Raw genomic sequence first — 19,489 nt, 5'->3', positions numbered from 1 at the left:
CATACATAATCTTGCCATATATTATTCTTATAATTTTTACGTCATTTTCTGTTCCCTACAGTTCGTTACTTCATCATTAATCAGGATTAAAGAATGGTATGTATAACATACTTGCATTTACAGCTTTGGTAGTTCTGTATTTTTCTCGAATAAGCCACAAAAATTGAAAAGAAGCGTCGCTTCATCAGTTGACAGTCATCCGTACTATGAGTTGTAGTCAACATTTGCTGTAATGCCTTTCTGCTTTGTTCTTCACTGTTGCTGCAACTTATATTTTTTAACATTTTGAATCATTATTTGTGAGAGGATGGATTTGGTTCGATGATGAAAGAATGACAAGGCTTCTATACAATTTAATTATAATTGTCTTCAGAAGGTCTGCAATTTGCTACTGCAAATCTACCGAGTGAAAAAGAAGTCGAAAATTTTCGTTAATCATATCAGACCATTTTTTAAAGTTTTAAACGAATATGATTTTATTTACATTTGAGCGGAGTACACAGTAGGTGCTATGCAATCACAACAATAATATTATCATTGTAAGATGATAAAAAATAAACAATTATGTATTACAATCTAATATGGATGAGTCGCGTCTTGTATTTTCCCTGATACGCTAAAATGTAAAGTCTCGTGCTCTGCAAACCTAATGGCGTAATGAGATAATGAAAATATGATTAAAAAAAAAATTAAAAAACATGTTTTATGTACAATGTGAGAATTCGACGTAAAGTCAGTCACGCCTTTTTTGCGCGCCGTCAGTTCCGTCGCTTTTCAGGATCAGTCCAGTTCGTTGACTCGATATAACGAACATCCGTCGCAGATTTATCTAACAATAAGCATTGGATCACAGCTAATCTACATGAAAATCTTACCTCTAATGATAATTAATATGTCGCTAATGCTAAATAGGTCACTCGTTAATGACTCGATAAGACATGCCTTAGACGAACGAGTTTCCTAAATACATCGCGTGTGAGGAGACGCGGCAGAATGATTCCAAGGCGTTAAACTGTATCGAAATACACGAGTCAAGCTCATTAAACTCTCTTTTCACTGTATGTTTTACGCTAATCTGTTGCCGCATCTCATCGCATTTTTTTCAATAAGAATGTCCTTTGCAATAACGTGGGTGATGAATTGAAAACTGTGGGAATAAATAAATAGCGATATCACGAACGATTGCGTGTGATGTTAGTGGAAGACAATAACGGTGTCGGACTGCAATGCAATTTTAGCCCTTATTTAACACTGAAAGTAATGGGGACTCAATAAATCACCAGGCCTGGATATGCCTCTGATTGTACGTAGCATTAAAAGTATCGAAATAAAATACACGAGATAACACGGATGATGGCAAGTTGCTTTGATTGTTTACGCTTCACGCGTTATTTTTCTTATTTATACTTTGTTTCATCACTCACCAGCCTTAGAGTGATGGTTATGGGAGGGTTTCACATAGGAAGGTAGAGTTTTTTGAATGTCAAGTACATGTCAATTCAATAAACATAACAACGTCCCCACTACGCCCATGTTCATCTACTTGTAAGAATATTGAATGAACGGTAACCGGGTGGATAATAAACAGGTACTGGCCGTGGTGAAAAAATTTCCAAAAATCTCATATTAAGGGAAGTTTTTTCAAAACAGTACCACCAAATTCACCAACAAATGAGCTAGCAGCAAAGAAACGATAGTTGAAACCTATTTCCGGCAATCAAAGATATGAAAACTATGTCAAGCCTAACAGCCGCTCAGCCTTCTCATGCTTTGTTATCCAACGCTAGCCCTCTCTAGCTTGATCTATGGGTTTCATCTATCTGGCTACTTGATTTATAATTAACCACCGATCAACGTATGAGGCAGGTGGCGCAAATCCGTTGAGGTCCAATACAGTCATCATGGCAAAAGGCTCCGCATTGACGACATATGACCATGGCACCTCTCATATTGCATTCACATGGTGGTGGAGGATCACCACCCATAATAACACCGGGAGCACCAGGCTCAGCACCACCACCACCTCTCCCATCTGAGGCACCCCTTGCCTTCAGAGTTACAGCTTGATGAGAACCCTCCCCGGCGCTTGCTGGCCTTCCTCTGACCAGATGAAGTCCCACTCCCATTCCAGCTATTTGGGGGGGTAGCGGCGGTGCCGATGAAGCCCGAGGTGCACTGTCACCAACTCCAGTTCTTTGTACCAAGATGTATTGCCCCAGGCCATTTGTTCCATTGGGACCCAGCTGAGCCACTGCCCCACTTTCAGTCACCTGAAACATAATTTATGTAAGTTATTTTAAACAAAAAGATCATAAAGTTCCTACAGAATAACCAAATCACATTTCACATTTACCTCTGCAGGTATGGCTTGCCGTGTGGTAGCAAATACGTGTCTAAGCATCACTGCTTGACCCTTATTCTGCGTATGTTTTACATGCTGCACGGCTTGCTGAGCCTTCTGGGTTTTGACACTGGTTAGTGTACGTCCTCCAGGCTTGCTAGTGGTGAAAGCTCCATCAGCACGGGCTAGTAAACTTGGGGGTGGTTTCAAATGAGCCTTGAGTTGATCCCTATTCGGCGAGCTTTGAATCACCTGTAGATTGACAAAGGATTTAAACTATTTCAAACAATACTTCTTCCAAGAAATCCCTCTACAGTCCGTGTACTAATACTGAATTCGAGTCAAATTTTGAACCTTTCAGATGAAAAAAAAAAAGAAATCCTAAAGCATTCAACGTTTCAATTAAATCAACCAACCGCCTGGCAAATCTGGTAGCTTCGTTCCAAATTTACGGCACCAGGGGGTTCTTTTGTGGAACTCCTAGACCTTCCCCCGCCTTGTTCCTTATTGCCGCTTCGTGAACCTCTCGGGCCACCTTGGCTGGTAGAACGGGCCAATCGCGAAGGAGCAGTAACGACACTTGTAGCATATTGTTGCTGGACAGTAGCAGTTACAATCTGTCGAGGTTGCGCAACAATTGGCGTCTGTTGCTGGACGACGATTGTGCTTTGACCTCGACCTTGATTCGGGGACGGAACACATATAGGGTTGCTCTGCGCCTGATTACGAGGAAGAACGTTGCTACTTGCAACATTCGTTTGTCCAACAACATTTGCCGACGATATTTGAACAATAGTCTCTTCTTGAGTACTGACCACGCTGAGCTGGGGGGACGGATTGGGCTGGTTTTGAATCTGTATCGGGACAGAGTTTGAGTTTGTTTGTCCTGTGTGAAAATTCGTTTGTACAAATCTGATTGACTGTAATGGAGGAAATGCAATTATCGGTGGGCTATTCGACTGAATGTTGTTCAATAGGCAACTTGTTACAGGGGTACCAACAGTCAATGTGTCAGCTCTTTCATAGGAAGGGCTTTGGTCAACGGGAATTTGCACAGAGTTCATCACTTCCGCAATACTAGTCTTTGTGTTGTTTTGTTTGGGAATGCTCTCAATTTCGTTGGATGTCGATGAATCATTGCAGTCATCCTGTGTCGTCACAGTTATGTTTGCGGCAACGGAACCATCTAAGGCTGCGGTTACTAGGGGCCAGGGTACTTGGAGCTCCTCATGTGTCTGCAAGTGGGAATTGATTATTAGACTATTATCTCAAAATAAAAATATTTTGAAAATAAATTAGATTCAAAGATCATGACTTTAAAGCATCCTATAAAAGTTGCCTGCAAAAACACATGTTACAGGTTTTAATCATTATCTACTCACACTGGTTACTCCAACATTATTTACTGTGGGATCAACGGTCCAGTTGCATTCGAGCATCCCGGTACTAATCTCTCGTGATTCGAGAACATAATTATTGGCGTCAATGAAAGCATCTTCTTCATTTCCAGTGGTCATCTCGCAAGAGGCCGCATTGACTGGCCCTTGTACAGGTACCACAGGATTGTCGTCCCCTCCTCCTGTACTTGAACCAATTTCTATATCCGCCAAAATAGGATAAATATTTTCTGGGCAACCTGATATCTCTTCATAAGCTTCTATCATTTCACCACGTACCTACGATCGTAAGAATTCATTTCATTGGAATATGTAAATACCAAACATCTGATGATTATTCAACAAATCTATGTAATGCTGATTATCAATATGATTCTTGAATTTTTTCACCTCTAATTCGTGTATGCGTTGTAATGTTTCACTATCTATCTCCATCTCTTCTGGAATCTGTGGTTCACCATCTACAGTTGTAGTTGTAGTTGATTCTTCTACTTCTGGTTGACTATTGATTATAGACTGATTCTCTGATATTGGTTCTGATAGAGGGGCACCATCACAAGATGACAAATTCTCTGTCGGTACATTACTTTCGATTTTACATATCTCGGAATCATGATTATCCGATTGACGGGAAATCTCTTCATCAGGTACATCGGAAACTGGTTCTTCAGATTTGTGTATTTCTTCGTTAATAATTTCAGCAGCTACTCCATTGGCTATTTCTAACATTAACTCTCCTGGAGTTTCAGACACACGAAGTTCCGATGACTTCGTGGTTTCATCATTAGTGACAATGACAGGTGTTTCTTCTATGAATGGATCAGGGTCAGACTTAATTATGACATTGGATGAATTTAGTTTTTGCTGTGTTAGTACTTCTTTGCAACTATTACTCGGCACCATTTCCTTATCATCCTCACATTCTTGCGTTGATTTAAGGGTCACTGCTTGACTCTCCGTTGTCAAGCTTGACGCCATTATATGACCTTTAGAAACGTAACTTGCTATCGCCACTTTTTCTTCTGTGACTGCTGCTGAACAAGGTAAAAGATCAGGTGCTGTCTGATCGTGTATAGATTCTGAGCGCAATCGCAAACTTGAACGTGTGACTGCTCCAATCGGCCTTGGTTCCACTGCAGAGTGCGGTCCTGTAACAATACATTACTCATAATGGGAAAAAGCAAAACTGTATAGAAATGTTGTACATACGTTTTCGAGATGTTTGACTTACCGGATCTCAACTTAGGTTCTCGTTTCTCACCCCATATTGGTTCAAAATGCTTAAGCTTCCAAGGATCTAATTTATTCTTATCTCTCTCAGCTTCCATTTTCAGTCTCTGTTGATTTTCGGGGGTGAATTCACCCTCAGCCAGACGTTTTTTCCACTCAAGGCAGGCACGTGCAAAGAACTCATTGTTTAATCCAGACGTTGCAGCATCCTAAAAAAGCAATGATTACGCACAAGAGAAAACATACTACAATAAGTGTTAAGCGAAGAGATTAATTATTATTTGTTTTATAACAGGCTCTTGTATTCAAAGAGTCAAACTCTTGATCATACGAGGCTGAAGCTAGCTGGCAGAATGAGCAACCAAACGTTCTAATGTTCATTCAATTAAGATAGTAAAGTCTGAAAATAGAGTTTTGTGAAATACCTTGAACCCCCAATACTTTTATAGAATTATGAAGATTTACCTAAACTGCATTTTTCTATTTCCAAAAAGTTCGAAACATCTGGGTATAAACTCTGGCTGCTAGCTTTAGCTTTATTTTTGTCATAACCAATGATCATTTGAATTTCCAATACGATCATCAATGGCATACCTGTCTATCAACAGCTGGTAAAAGCTGAGCGAGCTTCCTTTGATAAAGAGGAGGAAGTCCCTGGAAGGTGTACCGATTAAGTAAAGCCCTAAGACTGGTGCTGGCCAAAATGCTGGCTGGGGATTCCAAATCTACTAACCCAGCTTCTAACTGAGCAGCAGCTGAAAGCCTTTTCGTCGATCTTCTACGATTAGACTTCAAACTAAAACCAGGTAGACTTGCCAGCACTTCCCTCATTGTAGCTGCTGGTTCCTCGGCTATTATTATGGAAATATGATTACTTTCATTGGTATAGGAATAGTAACAATCCAAAAATAGTCCTGAACGTTAACAGATAGTATAAAAATGCATTATAAATACATTTGAATCTTAAAAAAAAAATTATTGCCTTTCTGCATATCCTGCGCAATATGTGTGCCACAATTCTTGATATTACACATTGCTTATCCAAAGAGTCTCAGCAGACCTGTTAGTTACAAGTGGAAAAAAAACCTAAATGATTTTCATAATCAAATATGAAAACCAACATAGAAGCAACAATCCAACAATTTTGAGTCACAGATGACACAACTGAAAATAATCAAGATTTGTATACAGACAATGAAATTCGGAGCTGTTGATAGTTTAAAGAAGTTTTGCAAATTAATAAACTTACTTGTGGGAGTTCGTGGGACATTAGCAACATTCAAGGGAATATCATCCGGAGGAGGTGGCGGAAGAGGCTTCACAACAATCCTAGGAAGAGTGCGAGAGTTGCCAGCAGCTATCGTAGTGTTTTTTCTCCTCCTCTTGGCCTGCTGGCGAAGCGCGTGTTTGATAACTTTTTTACTGTGAACCATACTGGAGTAACCAGAACATCCAGGGCTGCTTTCTCCGCCTCCTTCGCACTTCGTGCCATCCAAATCCATCTCCATTGTCATACAAATAGTGCCCTACCTCATTGCCACGATAAAACTACACGTGTACACATGGTTGAGTTGACAAGATACCACAAGTTCTTAAATATTAACATAACAATCGTTACATCTTTGATTGGTATATTATGCGAACTCCGACGAATGTCAACTGGGGTATAAAAAATAAAAACAACATTTCTTCAAACCGACTGACCAACCACTTCCTGCTAAATTAGGTTAAAATTTTTGACAATTTTCAGCACAAAATTGTTAATGAACTATTGTCACACGTTGCAAACGCGTTGTAACTATTAAAATAGAGAGTTTTCACTCAGTGAAGCATGAAATATCGAACAGAAAAACTCTGACGACGTTTCACTTCAACCAGCCATATTGTATTTACGTATTTATTCCGTCCAGGCTAGCCAACTGCAGCAAATTTTTTCAAATTCTTATATCTCTTCATACTATATTTTCATTCGCCGATTCACACATATCAATTTACGAAGAGAATCATTACGAATTCAAAATCATTAACATAATGTTCGTCTCGCTTTGAATGTAGCATTTCGAATTAGTTGTGACGCATTAAATTCATCAGCATGAAAGCGAAAAGAAACTATAAAAACCTCCCAGACCATAGAGCTTAAATGGAGCGGTCACGGTGTCTCATGGTCCCAAACGTGTCCCAAACAGATTGAGAAAGAAAGCTTACATCCTGTCCTAACTTGATAGCATACTTCTAATGCGATTGAGAGAGACGGCGATATGTATTTGTCTTAATTTTTTTGCGCAAAACACAATGCAATCTGGGACCTGAAAGATCAGAGGAAAACATCGGCATGTCCACTCCACGTTTATAAGCTTATATTTCAGTGCTCTGTGCGCACGACCCTCTAGAAACGTATTACTCACAATTATATGGATATGTATCATATCTTTCCTTCATCTCTTGTGTATATTGAACGTATGATTGAACGCATGGACTTATAAAGATAGACTGCACGACTGTGTACCGAGCTGAGGCCGTGATTAGAAAGAGAGAGTACAGCTGGAGCCAGACCTCTCTACTAAGATTCTGCATGCCTAGAATCCGAAGGGCTTGCGCGATCGCAGCGCTGGCTGATGGCGAAATAAACAGGGAGCGTTTGAGTAACGAAAGATTTCACTATCTAATCCTCCGTGACCGTGAGTTGACTGCACTCTCTGAGTTGACTATTGTCGTCCGTTGCCGAAATTTGCAAAACTGTCGCGTGAGCTCGTGAGAGGTTAACTTTATTGATTGTTGATTTACTTAGAAGTTAGCTTTATTATGTACGGTCTAAAGTTAGGTTTGTCGTGTCTAATAATAATCTGTGCCTTGAGTACACATGCAGGTGCAAACAGCGATGGCGATGGCGACATCCCGCTGTCCAGGATTCGGGGCAGCGCCGGACCAACGCTAAAATTTTTCTACTGGCAAGTCAAGTTCTTTTTGTGGAATGGTGAAATGTTTTATCTGCTACCTTAATTGACAATGCATTCATGACGTAGATATGGTCTGAATTACAATGACGAACTGTTATTAGTTTTGTTACAATTCTTTCAGTTACTCATGTGGCTACAGAAAGGTGTTTGACGACTATGTCAATATTCTGCAACAGAAATATCCTGGGCTAAATATCGATGGAGAGAATTTCAATCCAGCTGGTTACAAGCTATTTTTGGCAAAATTTTTGGTTAGTCTAAAAGATCTGCTTCAATTTAAAGTAAAAGGCTCTCCCAAACAATGAAACCAGCATATTGTACTAATAAAAATCAGATTTTCTTTACAAACTTTCAATATGGAGATGATCAGTTTTTTCATCACTATGTAGTTGTAATATCGATCCTTCAACTTTACTATATAAATAATATATTTAATTTTTAGAGCGTTGAATCATTATTCCTAGTATTGATTAATTCTTTTTGCAGGGCATGTCTAAAATCCTGGTGATCATCATAATATTATGCGGCATAAACGTATTTGCCCCGTTAGGCATTCGTCAGCCATCTTGGTGGCAATGGTGCACTGATAATCGTCTCTATGCCTGCATGATGCTCTTCTTTCTCTGCAATGCAATTGAAGGACAGTTAATTGCATCTGGGGCTTTCGAGATCCTACTCAATGGTTACTAAACCCTTGCAAAATCAATCACCAGCATAAGCAAGCAGAACGAAATAACTCTTGAACCATTTTTATCACACTTTCATCTTACAGATGTTCCTGTATGGTCTAAGCTAGAAACTGGACGAATACCGCAGCCTCCAGAACTCTTTCAGATCATAGACAGTCACATGCAATTTGGAACAATGGATGTTGAACATGACGGGTTCGGTAAATAATGATAAGCCTGATAACCACTATTGTCAAAGAAAAACTAAAAATGTTTTTTATAATTACGTATCTAGATAATAATGGAAAGTACAACGTGTGCCGTTTGCTTTACCACATGTTATACTACTTTGCAGAAGCGATAGTAGAATATGTATGATTTATCTTTAAATGATTTTAATATCGTTGTGCGAATTGAAGTTCACTTTGCATTTACTGTTGTTCCGGAACAGTAATTCCTATTGAATCTAAAGACAGTTTATCGGTATGTCATTGACGGAATTTTTGATGTCTCGAGTGTATCAGGGCAGCCTTTTTTGGTTTAAAGATGATTTACCAGAGGTTTCAGGTGGTAGATGACTGTATTATATTTGTACTACAAGACAAATGAATTTGTAATTGTCATGTTGTAAATCTTGAGTAATTCATTTATGGTCTTTAGGTGGATAAGATTCCATGTACATATACGTATGTTCGTTAACGAACACTTGTCAAATGTTGTATTATATTTCTTATCAACTACGTGTTTGTTACCTTTTATTTATGGAAAGGTGATAAGCTTGGAAGAAAAGCACGCCAACTTATTGTCAGTACTGCAACGGTGCTTACAGTAGAAAATTAATCCTAAGACCCTCACATAGATGCCCCTAACCCAACATCATTCTTACGGCCTACTAAAATCAATTTTCTTACTTTGCCGAATCGCATTTTTTACAGTGAAAAATTCGTATTAGGTTTTTCTCGCATATACTATTCTATTCTTCAGTCTTACAGCTTTCGAATGAAAAAACCCTTTTACGCCAAACAGTTCATTAGTAGCGTTGATTAGAAGTTTATGGTTACGCATAACCCCTGGGTAGCTTATTTGTTTCATAAGGATGGAAATAATTTTCGCAGACATTTAGTTCGGGTACGTACTCCCATATTACACGTACTACCTTAAGGTGATATTTCTCTGGAAGTTGAGGACTGCTGCTATCACGGTACTACCTTAACATTCATTTGATTGTGACTTCCCAACCAAAAATTTCCCCATCTTCGGCATGGTATCAAAAGTTTCATATTCTTACAAAAAAAAATTGTGGTGAAAATTTTATGAAAATCGCGATTTTACTGTTAAAAAAAAAATAGAGTTGCCTTCAAAATCGGCAAAAAATATTTCCTTCCACATGTCATCGCCAAGATTTTCAGTATCAATGATTTTTTTGTACGACTGACGGATGTCGATATAAATTTGTGCGAAAATCAGACTGCTCTTTAACCAGTAGTTAATAAAATCTCAAATAGTTCAGGGGTTACTTTGTAACTCCCGAAATTTTACACTAAAGTTCAAGCAAAATCTGAGATTGTGAGGATTGGCGACAGGTCAAGTTAGTATGGAAAGCCCCATATGCAGGAAAAAGACATACCGGAAGTACCCTTCTCTCTTTCAAACGCTGTGATGGTGGGAGACAAGGGAACAGTGGAAGTGTAATAACCATAGATGCAGAGATGTAAGCACATGATACGGTCATATCTTCGCTGCCGGCTCGATCGTCAACACAAATATCGTCATGCAAAGAGAGGAGTACTCTCGGCATATTTCGGTAAGAACGCTCAATCCATCTATGCAACGGTCTTCTACACAGATCTGGCCACTCCTATCCCTTAATCGTAGAACGCCATATTGAAAACGCTGCAATATTTTAGTCTTTTTTAGTGCGCTGCAATCTTGGAGGCCGGTGTATAGCAAAGAGCTGCAATCTCGAAGGCTGGGGTGTGCAGGGTGTGCAACAAAGAGGAATATATAAAGGCCTCCCCCTCACTAGTATCGTCTGCCACATTTTTAGGTCACGTTTTTCGAGACGAAGTGCTCAGACCTGTGTAGAAGCTACGATCTATGCTTATATTATAAGTCTATGTTTACGATATCGCAACACCAACATGGTGAACTGACGTACCGACATCAATGTCTTTATTCTTACCCAGATAGCGCTTCAGCCACTACAAAACTTGGAGGCTCTTTAAAGCTCTTGCTGTAGATCATGGTGGAAGGAATAAAGGCTGCTGGCACTAATCTGCTGTGGGTCGTATGAATTGGTATCTGGTAGAGTTCCTGTAAAATATATAAAACCCTAACCAAAGTGGCCCAGAAGTGCTTCACTCTCGCAATTAGTGAAGATTCGGCTGCGTGTTTGTAATTTAAAGAATCATCATTCATTATAAGTCTTACTGGGTCGTAAGGATAACAGCGAGGGTCTAACCAAATGCAACCAATAAATAAACCCTGCGATCTGAATTTAAAAGTAACTACCTCTCCAATTCCTCTAAAGTGGAGAAGTGTTCGTGACCTAAAGTCGAAATGATGGAAGTAATACTATTTCTTGCACGTGGTCGGTACTGGCCTGAAAAATACGGTCGACTTATGCAGGAGTGTCGACAATATTGGATACTGCAGGTGATTCCGTACTACCAGATCATCGGGCGTTCACCAAAACTATCATGTATTCTGCCTACAACAACACAACTAATACCGCAACAGTTGTCATGGTGGAATTCCTTCAGGAGACCTCGTCTTAGGTATCACGATCTTGTCGCTGTGAACATTCCATTGACAGTTGAAGCTAAGAGCCACCATAAAATTGTCAACACCTCTTGCGAAGTTGAGAATACTACTTTGGCTTTAAATGATAGCGACACCCACATTTTTGATTTTAAATGCAGAACAGCTAACGAGATCCGAGCCTCAAGCTGCCTCCAGAAACTACTCTGCATTGATATTGAAAAGGCTGATATTTGGGTCAAAGCTAATAGAAGTTTTAGTCTCATCAATCCAGCTGATATATCGCTTAATTATAAAGCATGCCTGGACGCTGACATATCTGAGGCAACTATCAGAGAAAATGCATGGTTACTGTCTTATCCACACAATATATTCAAGACAAAGATGAAGCTGATTAAGAACATGTTTTTTACTAACTTTCAAAATGGTATTCCACTCTTTCGCTTAGGCATATTCCGTTTGCTGGCACTTTCGAAACAGCTCATATACGATGTCAGATGGTATGGTGCAAGTAACAGAATACAGTATCTAGCTGAACAACTTCAGGTAATTTCTGTTTACTTATGCCTGTCAACACAAATATATGTTGTCGTGATGTAACTCTAATTAGATATTATATAATTCCAGTGTTCCATGTTTGAGGTGTGCCAACTTATAGTCAAGTACCAATTTATGCAGAATCATCCGTTCGATAAGCTCCGCGATACCTTGAAAATACTGCTACGTATGATCCATTCTGCATATCAATCTCATTGAGTTCTGTGATCGATTTATACTGCCGATCAAGGTTGTCAATATTAACATCTCGATGTTGTAAAAATTTACAGACTACAGGATAGAACGGGAAGCTATTATGAACGACTGTTGGGCATTTAGACAGAATCCTGAAACCATTATTGACAGATTGGAGAGAATTAGAGAAGCTGGAATTTTTCCTGTCAAACCTTGGATGGTTCGTTGTATAGAACCTGTTATTGCCAGGTATATTTCATCACATATTCATTACTGCTTTCTTGCATTACTATAAAAACTTTTTTGACAAAACAAAGATGTGAACATATTTATATAGACTTAATATATCATTCTCCTTTCTAGGAGGATCAATAAAGAGTCTCATCGACGTGCAATACTAGGAGAAAATGGGACAATAATTTATTATCTTTCGGAAAGATTTCAATGTGATGAAAATAAAGTAGCTGTTATTCTCTCTAAGTTACCACAAATCAAGCATGTAAGTGGGCCCAAAACAAAGAAAGTTGTCGATTTTCTGATAGAAAACGAATATACCATAGAGCATGTGATACGGGTGCCACGAATTCTTTTTCATGGAGTAGAAAAAGCACAGAAACGACTGAATGAACTACTCGAATATGGACACAAGCCCAAAAGTCTCATAGTATTCTGTAAAACAGAAAAAGAATATAATGAATATTTGAAAAGAATTAAAAAGAAATGGCTGAAAAATGAGAAGAAGTGAATTATTGACCGGCTATTTATTCATTATTTATTTTCATAAACGAAAGAGTTAAAAGTTATTGCACGTCATCTTCATTTGACACAAAACGCAATATGTGAAGGCCTATACTTGAAGAAACTACTCCGCCATCTCACCATTTCTTATTTGTGTTGGAGTTGATGAATTAGTGCTACTCCTGAACGGTCAATATTAAAATTCACCAAAATATGTATATATATAAATAAATTTACAGAGAAGCTTTCTTGACACTGATCCTTCACACCAATGATGCAAGCAAACACGCAATAGTAAAAGCAAGGCATGAGGTCATGTCTATTGGTCAGAGAAACCTGATTCAAGGGATCATTGTTGTACGTGAAGTTGTTCATGAGTTTATTATCTCAAGAGTCGATAGCGGTATGGTAGTAACTATTAGCTCATTCACCCCAGCTTGGGTGACATCTAATCGACAAACTTTTGTTGTGTTTCAAGGGGGTGCTCTAGTCGATTTTCACGTTGTCTATATCGCCAAATATCAAAATCCAGGTATCACAATTGCAAAAAAGGGCCCAACAGCCCCATTTTGTACGCAATTATGAACAAAAACGCTCAAATAGATTTTCATTTGACGCAGAAATAAAGAAATGACATGAATTTTACGAATATACAATTGCAATTTCGTAGAAACCATGCCATTTCTTTATTGCTGCGTCAAATGAAATTTATTGGAGTGTTCTTGTTCAGAATTGCACATAGAATGGGGCTGTTAGGCTCTTTCTCGTGTTTGAGATACGTGGATTCCGATATTTGGAGATATATACATCAAGGTCAAAATCGATCAGAGCACCTCTTTGAAGAAATAATTAGAATGCACATGATACATCATAGAAAATACATGCCTGTACCATTGTTTTACTGTAAGGTATTTATTTTATCACGAATGATGAGTGATGGGTTTGAAGTTGCATTTGGTAACTTGGAATAAATACTACATACCTATCATGTATATACTCATTTATTTCTTACCCATGGAGCAAGATTGTTCAAATTACTAACTAAATTATATTATTAATTGCTTACTTCGCTAGTTCTACAAAGGGCGAGTAGATTCTTGATGTGCTCTTCATTCTTCATGGCGCACTTATTGCTAATCAATGTGTTTTTCAATGATGCATCAATTAAATCTGGATAACCATTGGCCAATTTATCCCTAACTTCTAAGGGATCGATCCATAGGATATGACTGAGGTGAAGCAATACCTGAAACGTTGAATAATTAACACACAATGATACTCAATCTTAACTGTGAGACATCGCTAAACAATTGCACAAGACTGATGGACCTTTCCAAAAACGGATGATGTCGAATGGGTCACCGTTTCATGTAGCCAAGTATAAGCCATTCGATCAGCGCATGGACTCCAAGTAGGCTCCTCATCGAATGGAATAATGCCTGTCAGATAGATGTCTACAAAATGAGATGGCCATTCCGCAAGTTCGTCTGGAACTTCGAGTAGCTGAGAGATCTGAAGCAAATAATTTTAATTCTGCAAGCTTGGCGGCAAGTGATTACTGTAAAATAACATACGCTTACTTTAACAAAAGATATGTCTCCATCATCTATGCAACGCACTTCCACATCTTGGATGTTGGATGATTCTTTGTCTACCAGCGACAAAACCTTCACTCTTTTGTAATTTCCTGGAGCCTCTTCCACAGCACAAATGTGACCAACACTCACCGTTCTAGCTGATCTCCTGCAAACGAAACAGACAACATTTTTATGAACATTAGCTACATGGAATTGGAAAGACTTTAATTCACTGCCAATTGTGAAGGATAAAGTTTTTCATGTAGGGGATTTTAGTATATGAATAGCTACAATGTAACACAGATTGTTCTCAACACCAGAGTTGGTTTCTCACCTTCTAGTTGGATCTGCATAATGATTCTGTAACTCAACTGAAAGTTTAGCAAGTTCCTCAAATGAAAATGTTACTTTTTCATTTGTGTTTGCCCTTGTGTATTCTACTACCCTGGCTGAATAGTGATTGGCACTATGGATAGATGTGATAACGAATTTTACATAATCGCCACTGAAAAACAAATAACAATGATTACATGTAACTATCTTAAGTGTACCTATACATGTTCAAAAACTCACGTTTTTATCTGTGTAGATGGTTGATCAATCTCAGGGATAATACAATGTCTACTTGTGCAGGCATCCCTGTAAGGGCAGCACCCAAAGGCTTTAAGATTTTCACATAATTGTCGATCAGTCTTAGCCATTTCCGTTGATATAAATATTTTCTGTGGATTAAAAATATACATTCAGCATCGTGAGAGAAAAACAGTATATGAGAATTTTACCTCGAAATAAGCTTCCATTTCTGGTTTTATTTTAGTTTTTAGCCTTCTCATAATAGTAATAATTCCGTATAACTGGGTGTCATTGCTTTCATCAGCAATCATAATGAACCTGGGCTTTGGTCGTTCCTGCAAACACGAAAAAACTTTTGACCAATATAGGAACAAGGTGAAATTGATCCAGCTTTATCTCACGACAAGATAAGATCTCACCTTTCCACGCGTTTGCGGAGAAAAATTGTTAGCCAGTGTTGAAAACCTGTAGAAGAACTGAGTCTTCGTGTTTGAGGCAAGCGAATAGTGGATCAGTAATTCTGCATCCCTGATATTCAAGTCTGAGAGCACCTGGTCTGTGCAAACGAGCACAGAATACATACCTGATACTTTCACCATCCAGGACTCTCTGATGCCTATGCTAACAAATAGGTCGTGTTTATATTTCACATGATTTGTTAATTATTGCGAACAGGTATATTTGGTATTACATTCCAATACTTTGGGATTTAAAGTAGCAATATCATACCTCGTATATCAGTGAAAATCATCTCATCATGAGCGATAAGGGTATCTATAGAAGCTGATTTAAGAAATTCTGAGAGTTCCCTCGCTTCATGCGGAGTTGTGCATACTATTACTGTCTTGAGCATCGACCATTGCGATCCAAGTAAGTCTATTATACGGGGAAAGATGTGATGTTAATAAATACAGTTGACAAATCCCTAAGCACATTTAAGCATCTAATGACAAGTGGGATTCAATAAAAATACAGTAGCATAACAATCTGGGCTTGCAAAAGGGGAAAAAATGACTAAATTATAATTTGTCAAACATTTAAACACATATGGCATCAACATGTTGTACTCATTTTGAACTCTTACCAACCACTTTCGCAGCCTTTTCTTGTTTGGGATTGATATAGAGCTTTGTTTTAAAAGATGCATACACCACTGCTTCCATATATGATCCAATACAGACATATGGGTCTTTGATGAATGCATCAACAAAGTTCCTCATCAAAGGTGTCCAGTGCTGTGCAATTGTTATCAATTGCAGTGGCATTGAGCCAGGTAACTTGCAATGTCCATGTTGGACTTCCTTTATAACTCTGAATATTTCTCCTAACTGATGAGCAGAAATGCAACCACCAGTATGAAACAGAAAATACATCATTTTCCATTTTACGGTGTTAGTGTAATTCATATAGCAACAAGACATGTTGACATACGTAAACTGGTCGTTTGCTGAAATTGATGCATGCAAGATTGTTGATACATCTCTTACCGATTTGCGATACTTATCAAGTATCACGTCTGCTCCATCGAAGATCATGTGAAATAGTCGGTTCAAGTTTAACAGCTTCCTATTGTTCTTGATCAATCTCTTCAGGCACGGAGGTGTAGAAATGAGAATTTCACAACCATTGTATAGTTTCATCTGGTAAAAAGTTTGAGATTTTATTTCTGTAGCATCTTATAATTTTTTTAGTGACTTAGTTATATTAGTTATTGCATATGGATGTGGGAAAAAACTCATAAAGGTATCGGTAAGAACAGATATGAATTACCACAAGGTTTTTTTCTGGCATCCCATTAAAAGCCGTTAAAATTCGTATTTTGGGATACTCCTTCAATATTTGCTTACATTTCTCGTGGACATGAAAAACATCAGTGGAAGATACACATAGTATTATTACCAGTGGCCCATTGACTCCAGATGAGAACTATAACATGAATCACAAAAATAAAATCAGGCTTTAGTTTATTCAAATTTGGGTACAGCCAACACTAATACGATTATTTACTATTATTAAAGTATTGGTATGTATATAAGTTGAACCCCATTTGACCACTTAAGTTCAGGGATTATTTTTGATAAACCGAATAGAAGTTGAATTTTATGAGAAATTGATCTATCATTACAGGTGTATTTTCTGTTTATTGCATTTTTTTTCATACAGTGCATCAATAAGATTTCAGCTCTTTAGTGTGTTATATAAACACCTTACTTTTAATTTGTTTATACTTAAAATTGATGCTATTCGAAAAAATTGAAGTTTGAGATTTCAATATTTACCATTTCATTGGTCAAATCTGGCAACAATTGGTCGATAATAAAGTTTTTCTAGTTGATTAAGGGGATTTCTAAAAAAACCCAAGTATAAGTCGACCCCTTGTATAAGTCACGTACGGATTTTGAGAGGAAAATCGGCTAACAATATTATTATACGCTATTCGGATTAATAAGGTATTGATTTGCAGTAATACCTTTGGGTATATTTCGTTGGCAGCAACCAAGCTGGTTATTGGTATAAGATACGATAATGTTTTTCCAGATCTCGGAGAATTAACTGCTACCACATTCAAGCCTTTGCATATTGCAGGCCAGACATATCCTTGGAGGCGCATTGGCCTCACAAGTGTCATTGAGCGCAGTGTCTTATGTATTTTCTCAGGGAATCCAGCTTCAGCCACTGAGTTAAGTTGCTCACACAGAAGTTTGCTGCATACTAATATTTCATGACTGGAATTGACACAGGAATTGCCTTTTGGTGATCCATTGAATGCATGTGCATAAACAGCATTATTTTTGTTACGTCTGAAACGAAATCTTTCTGACTAATCTTAAAAATTGTGATTTACCTAACTAATATTTAGAACTGCAATTTTGGAAGAAAGACAAATAAAAAAAAATTATACCCACCCTTTATTATAGTCAGTTGTATCTAAATTTTTTCTACTCAATTCCAATGTAGTTTCTTTGGTTGTTTTTATTGGAGAGTTCTCAACTGATACTCTACTAGATATATCGGTGTTTTCAATTATCTCGATCAAACCTATGTCATTATTGTCATTAGTTCAGCTATTGAAAGAATTGTTGCTGCAACCATTATTATTATTTACAGAACTACTTACTGGAATTTATAGCTGTTGCAAATTGATTGTAAATCAGTGCTTCGCTGAGAACAATGATCTCATTATCTACGATCAAATACAGCTCACCAAATTTATTTCCAGACTTATCAAAGGAGAGACAATCAAAGTATGTCTGAGTAGATGCACTCAAGATTTCTTTAGTAAATTGTATAGCACTGTTGCTCCAAAATTCTGAAATACTTTGCATCAATGTATAAGAAACACATGTCATGGATTGCTGCGTCAAACTCCAAACAATACATACAACTTTGAACAAATAAGAAGACATACCAGGCACTTTCATCTCCCCTAGTGATTGGCAATATATTGTGGATGCCAATGGATGATGTTAAAAAATCATCAGATATGGAAAAAGGCGGTAAGATTTTTAAATCTTCCATCCAGAATTCCAATGCTATACCATGATCAGGCAAGAATACTCTATATTTTGTATTGATGGTATTGAACAATCCAACAATTCCCCTGCAACACCATCCTGGTAATTCAGCGTTGAAACTGCTCCTGTTGTCAATGATCACCATCTGTAGAAAAATTCCACGATGAAAAAAATTGTCCTTTTTAGGTTTCAAAGCAAATTTTTACACACAATAAAATAGTGAGCAAATAACAGTGTAATGCTTACATCTCCAATTTGGGGGTGCAAGTGGTCTCCATACTTCTGTAAATTGGTTTTGGCTATCCTGTGTAATTCTCCCTCTAGCCGAACAATCTCTGTGGCATAATTTTCTGTTCGACGAATTCTTATGTGAAAGGGATCGATGACATTCGTCACTTTAACCGATTCAGCAGTATTCGGAATGTAGATACTATCTTCTGAAAGTTAAAATCGAATTATCCATTGAAGAATTGTCAATCACCTGTGCAAATTATGAACATTATACGTGCAAAAATATATCTTGAACACAGTTTAGCGATTGACTTACCCATGTCGAAGATTTAATTAGAAGAAAAAAATTAATTTGAAACATTAGATTTGTGTCATCACAACACAGTTTCCTTATGTTTTTATTCTATTTTGTTGTTCTATCACATTTATCTATCCGAAATTTTCCAACGAGTGGCCGACACATCCGCTGACCACGAGTGCCGCTGACTGAGCGTTGTCGGAAGAATGCACTTCTGGGGGCCTGCTTCTGATTCGGCTTTCACGGTTCCAGCCAATGAGAGGCGAGATTGGACAAGAAATTATTTTTTTCCCATTGAATCTCGTTTCTCATTGGCTGTAATTTGAACCAAGCCGCCTCTCGTCGTTTTCACATGTGGAAAGCATAGAGATATTATACGTAGCGTAGGCAAGGTATAGGAATAAAGTATAAGTGGAAAGGTTAGACGGACGGAAACAGAATATTGCTGCATATGCTGAATTTTGCTTATGCG

The 19,489-nt window shown here is 37.9% G+C and overlaps 4 protein-coding genes and 1 long non-coding RNA gene across 13 annotated transcripts; 2 read left to right on the top strand and 3 right to left on the bottom strand.

Annotated features, from left to right (window-relative positions):
- Positions 1 to 155: 155 nt before the first annotated feature.
- On the bottom strand, positions 156 to 7,562 carry LOC124298920 (polycomb protein Asx-like). 5 transcript variants are annotated; one of them, XM_046751589.1, is made up of 9 exons: positions 6,218 to 7,562; positions 5,563 to 5,819; positions 4,970 to 5,177; positions 4,129 to 4,886; positions 3,724 to 4,017; positions 2,758 to 3,576; positions 2,354 to 2,593; positions 1,848 to 2,270; positions 156 to 267 (listed from the first exon to the last, which is right to left on the bottom strand). In XM_046751589.1, exons 1-8 carry the CDS (start codon positions 6,480 to 6,482, stop codon positions 1,851 to 1,853), a joined length of 3,261 nt encoding a protein of 1,086 aa, XP_046607545.1. In that variant the 5' UTR covers positions 6,483 to 7,562; the 3' UTR covers positions 156 to 267; positions 1,848 to 1,850. The 5 variants fall into 5 exon arrangements, with proteins under 5 accessions (XP_046607545.1, XP_046607546.1, XP_046607548.1 ...); XM_046751590.1 differs by having other exon boundaries at positions 156 to 2,270; positions 2,758 to 3,195; positions 3,343 to 3,576; XM_046751592.1 differs by adding an exon at positions 5,951 to 6,132 and having other exon boundaries at positions 156 to 2,270; positions 6,218 to 6,342.
- A 78-nt stretch (positions 7,563 to 7,640) lies between these two features.
- LOC124298925 (thioredoxin reductase-like selenoprotein T homolog CG3887) lies at positions 7,641 to 9,333 on the top strand. Its single transcript, XM_046751603.1, has 4 exons — positions 7,641 to 7,916; positions 8,047 to 8,176; positions 8,412 to 8,607; positions 8,698 to 9,333. Exons 1-4 carry the CDS (start codon positions 7,771 to 7,773, stop codon positions 8,820 to 8,822), a joined length of 597 nt encoding a protein of 198 aa, XP_046607559.1. The 5' UTR covers positions 7,641 to 7,770; the 3' UTR covers positions 8,823 to 9,333.
- On the bottom strand, positions 8,411 to 10,669 carry LOC124298927 (uncharacterized). The gene is made up of 2 exons (XR_006906914.1): positions 10,221 to 10,669; positions 8,411 to 8,548 (listed from the first exon to the last, which is right to left on the bottom strand). It is a non-coding gene; the product is annotated as an uncharacterized LOC124298927 (long non-coding RNA).
- LOC124298924 (transcription termination factor, mitochondrial) lies at positions 10,337 to 13,811 on the top strand. 4 transcript variants are annotated; one of them, XM_046751600.1, is made up of 5 exons: positions 10,337 to 10,397; positions 10,780 to 11,899; positions 11,981 to 12,077; positions 12,181 to 12,334; positions 12,449 to 13,811. In XM_046751600.1, exons 2-5 carry the CDS (start codon positions 11,153 to 11,155, stop codon positions 12,828 to 12,830), a joined length of 1,380 nt encoding a protein of 459 aa, XP_046607556.1. In that variant the 5' UTR covers positions 10,337 to 10,397; positions 10,780 to 11,152; the 3' UTR covers positions 12,831 to 13,811. The 4 variants fall into 4 exon arrangements, with proteins under 4 accessions (XP_046607556.1, XP_046607557.1, XP_046607555.1 ...); XM_046751601.1 differs by lacking the exon at positions 10,337 to 10,397 and having other exon boundaries at positions 10,686 to 10,890; positions 11,124 to 11,899; XM_046751602.1 differs by lacking the exon at positions 10,337 to 10,397 and having other exon boundaries at positions 11,331 to 11,700; positions 11,802 to 11,899.
- LOC124298921 (putative ATP-dependent RNA helicase TDRD12) lies at positions 13,809 to 19,193 on the bottom strand. 2 transcript variants are annotated; one of them, XM_046751593.1, is made up of 17 exons: positions 19,036 to 19,193; positions 18,735 to 18,925; positions 18,383 to 18,633; positions 18,092 to 18,291; positions 17,880 to 18,012; positions 17,444 to 17,774; positions 16,744 to 16,899; positions 16,461 to 16,613; positions 16,058 to 16,301; positions 15,703 to 15,849; positions 15,393 to 15,589; positions 15,183 to 15,308; positions 14,974 to 15,122; positions 14,735 to 14,905; positions 14,404 to 14,566; positions 14,153 to 14,335; positions 13,809 to 14,069 (listed from the first exon to the last, which is right to left on the bottom strand). In XM_046751593.1, the coding sequence occupies exons 1-17, from the start codon at positions 19,037 to 19,039 to the stop codon at positions 13,878 to 13,880; spliced, it is 2,991 nt and encodes a 996-aa protein (XP_046607549.1). In that variant the 5' UTR covers positions 19,040 to 19,193; the 3' UTR covers positions 13,809 to 13,877. The 2 variants fall into 2 exon arrangements, with proteins under 2 accessions (XP_046607549.1, XP_046607550.1); XM_046751594.1 differs by lacking the exons at positions 18,735 to 18,925; positions 19,036 to 19,193 and having other exon boundaries at positions 18,092 to 18,283; positions 18,383 to 18,543.
- Positions 19,194 to 19,489: the final 296 nt, after the last annotated feature.

This window comes from Neodiprion virginianus, chromosome 2, assembly GCF_021901495.1.
Source record: "Neodiprion virginianus isolate iyNeoVirg1 chromosome 2, iyNeoVirg1.1, whole genome shotgun sequence".
NCBI classification, from domain to species: domain Eukaryota; kingdom Metazoa; phylum Arthropoda; class Insecta; order Hymenoptera; family Diprionidae; genus Neodiprion; species Neodiprion virginianus.
Note: the sequence above shows the minus strand (reverse complement) of the source record. Positions and strands in the feature narration are given on the sequence as shown.

Excerpts from the sequence above, each read along its gene's own strand:
- LOC124298924 (XM_046751600.1), top strand. The coding sequence starts at position 11,153 with ATGATGGAAGTAATACTATTTCTTGCACGTGGTCGGTACTGGCCTGAA. Across the intron at positions 12,078-12,180 it reads TACCTTGAAAATACTGCTAC|ACTACAGGATAGAACGGGAA; the intron begins GTATGATCCATT and ends AAAAATTTACAG. Across the intron at positions 12,335-12,448 it reads ATAGAACCTGTTATTGCCAG|GAGGATCAATAAAGAGTCTC; the intron begins GTATATTTCATC and ends TCTCCTTTCTAG.
- LOC124298920 (XM_046751588.1), bottom strand. The coding sequence starts at position 6,482 with ATGACAATGGAGATGGATTTGGATGGCACGAAGTGCGAAGGAGGCGGA. Across the intron at positions 4,887-4,969 it reads AGAACCTAAGTTGAGATCCG|GACCGCACTCTGCAGTGGAA; the intron begins GTAAGTCAAACA and ends GTATTGTTACAG. Across the intron at positions 2,271-2,353 it reads GGCAAGCCATACCTGCAGAG|GTGACTGAAAGTGGGGCAGT; the intron begins GTAAATGTGAAA and ends ATTATGTTTCAG.
- LOC124298925 (XM_046751603.1), top strand. The coding sequence starts at position 7,771 with ATGTACGGTCTAAAGTTAGGTTTGTCGTGTCTAATAATAATCTGTGCC. Across the intron at positions 8,177-8,411 it reads TATTTTTGGCAAAATTTTTG|GGCATGTCTAAAATCCTGGT; the intron begins GTTAGTCTAAAA and ends TTCTTTTTGCAG. Across the intron at positions 8,608-8,697 it reads TTTCGAGATCCTACTCAATG|ATGTTCCTGTATGGTCTAAG; the intron begins GTTACTAAACCC and ends TTCATCTTACAG.
- LOC124298921 (XM_046751593.1), bottom strand. Across the intron at positions 18,292-18,382 it reads AGGGGAGATGAAAGTGCCTG|TATTTCAGAATTTTGGAGCA; the intron begins GTATGTCTTCTT and ends ATTGATGCAAAG. Across the intron at positions 15,309-15,392 it reads CTCCGCAAACGCGTGGAAAG|GAACGACCAAAGCCCAGGTT; the intron begins GTGAGATCTTAT and ends TCGTGTTTGCAG.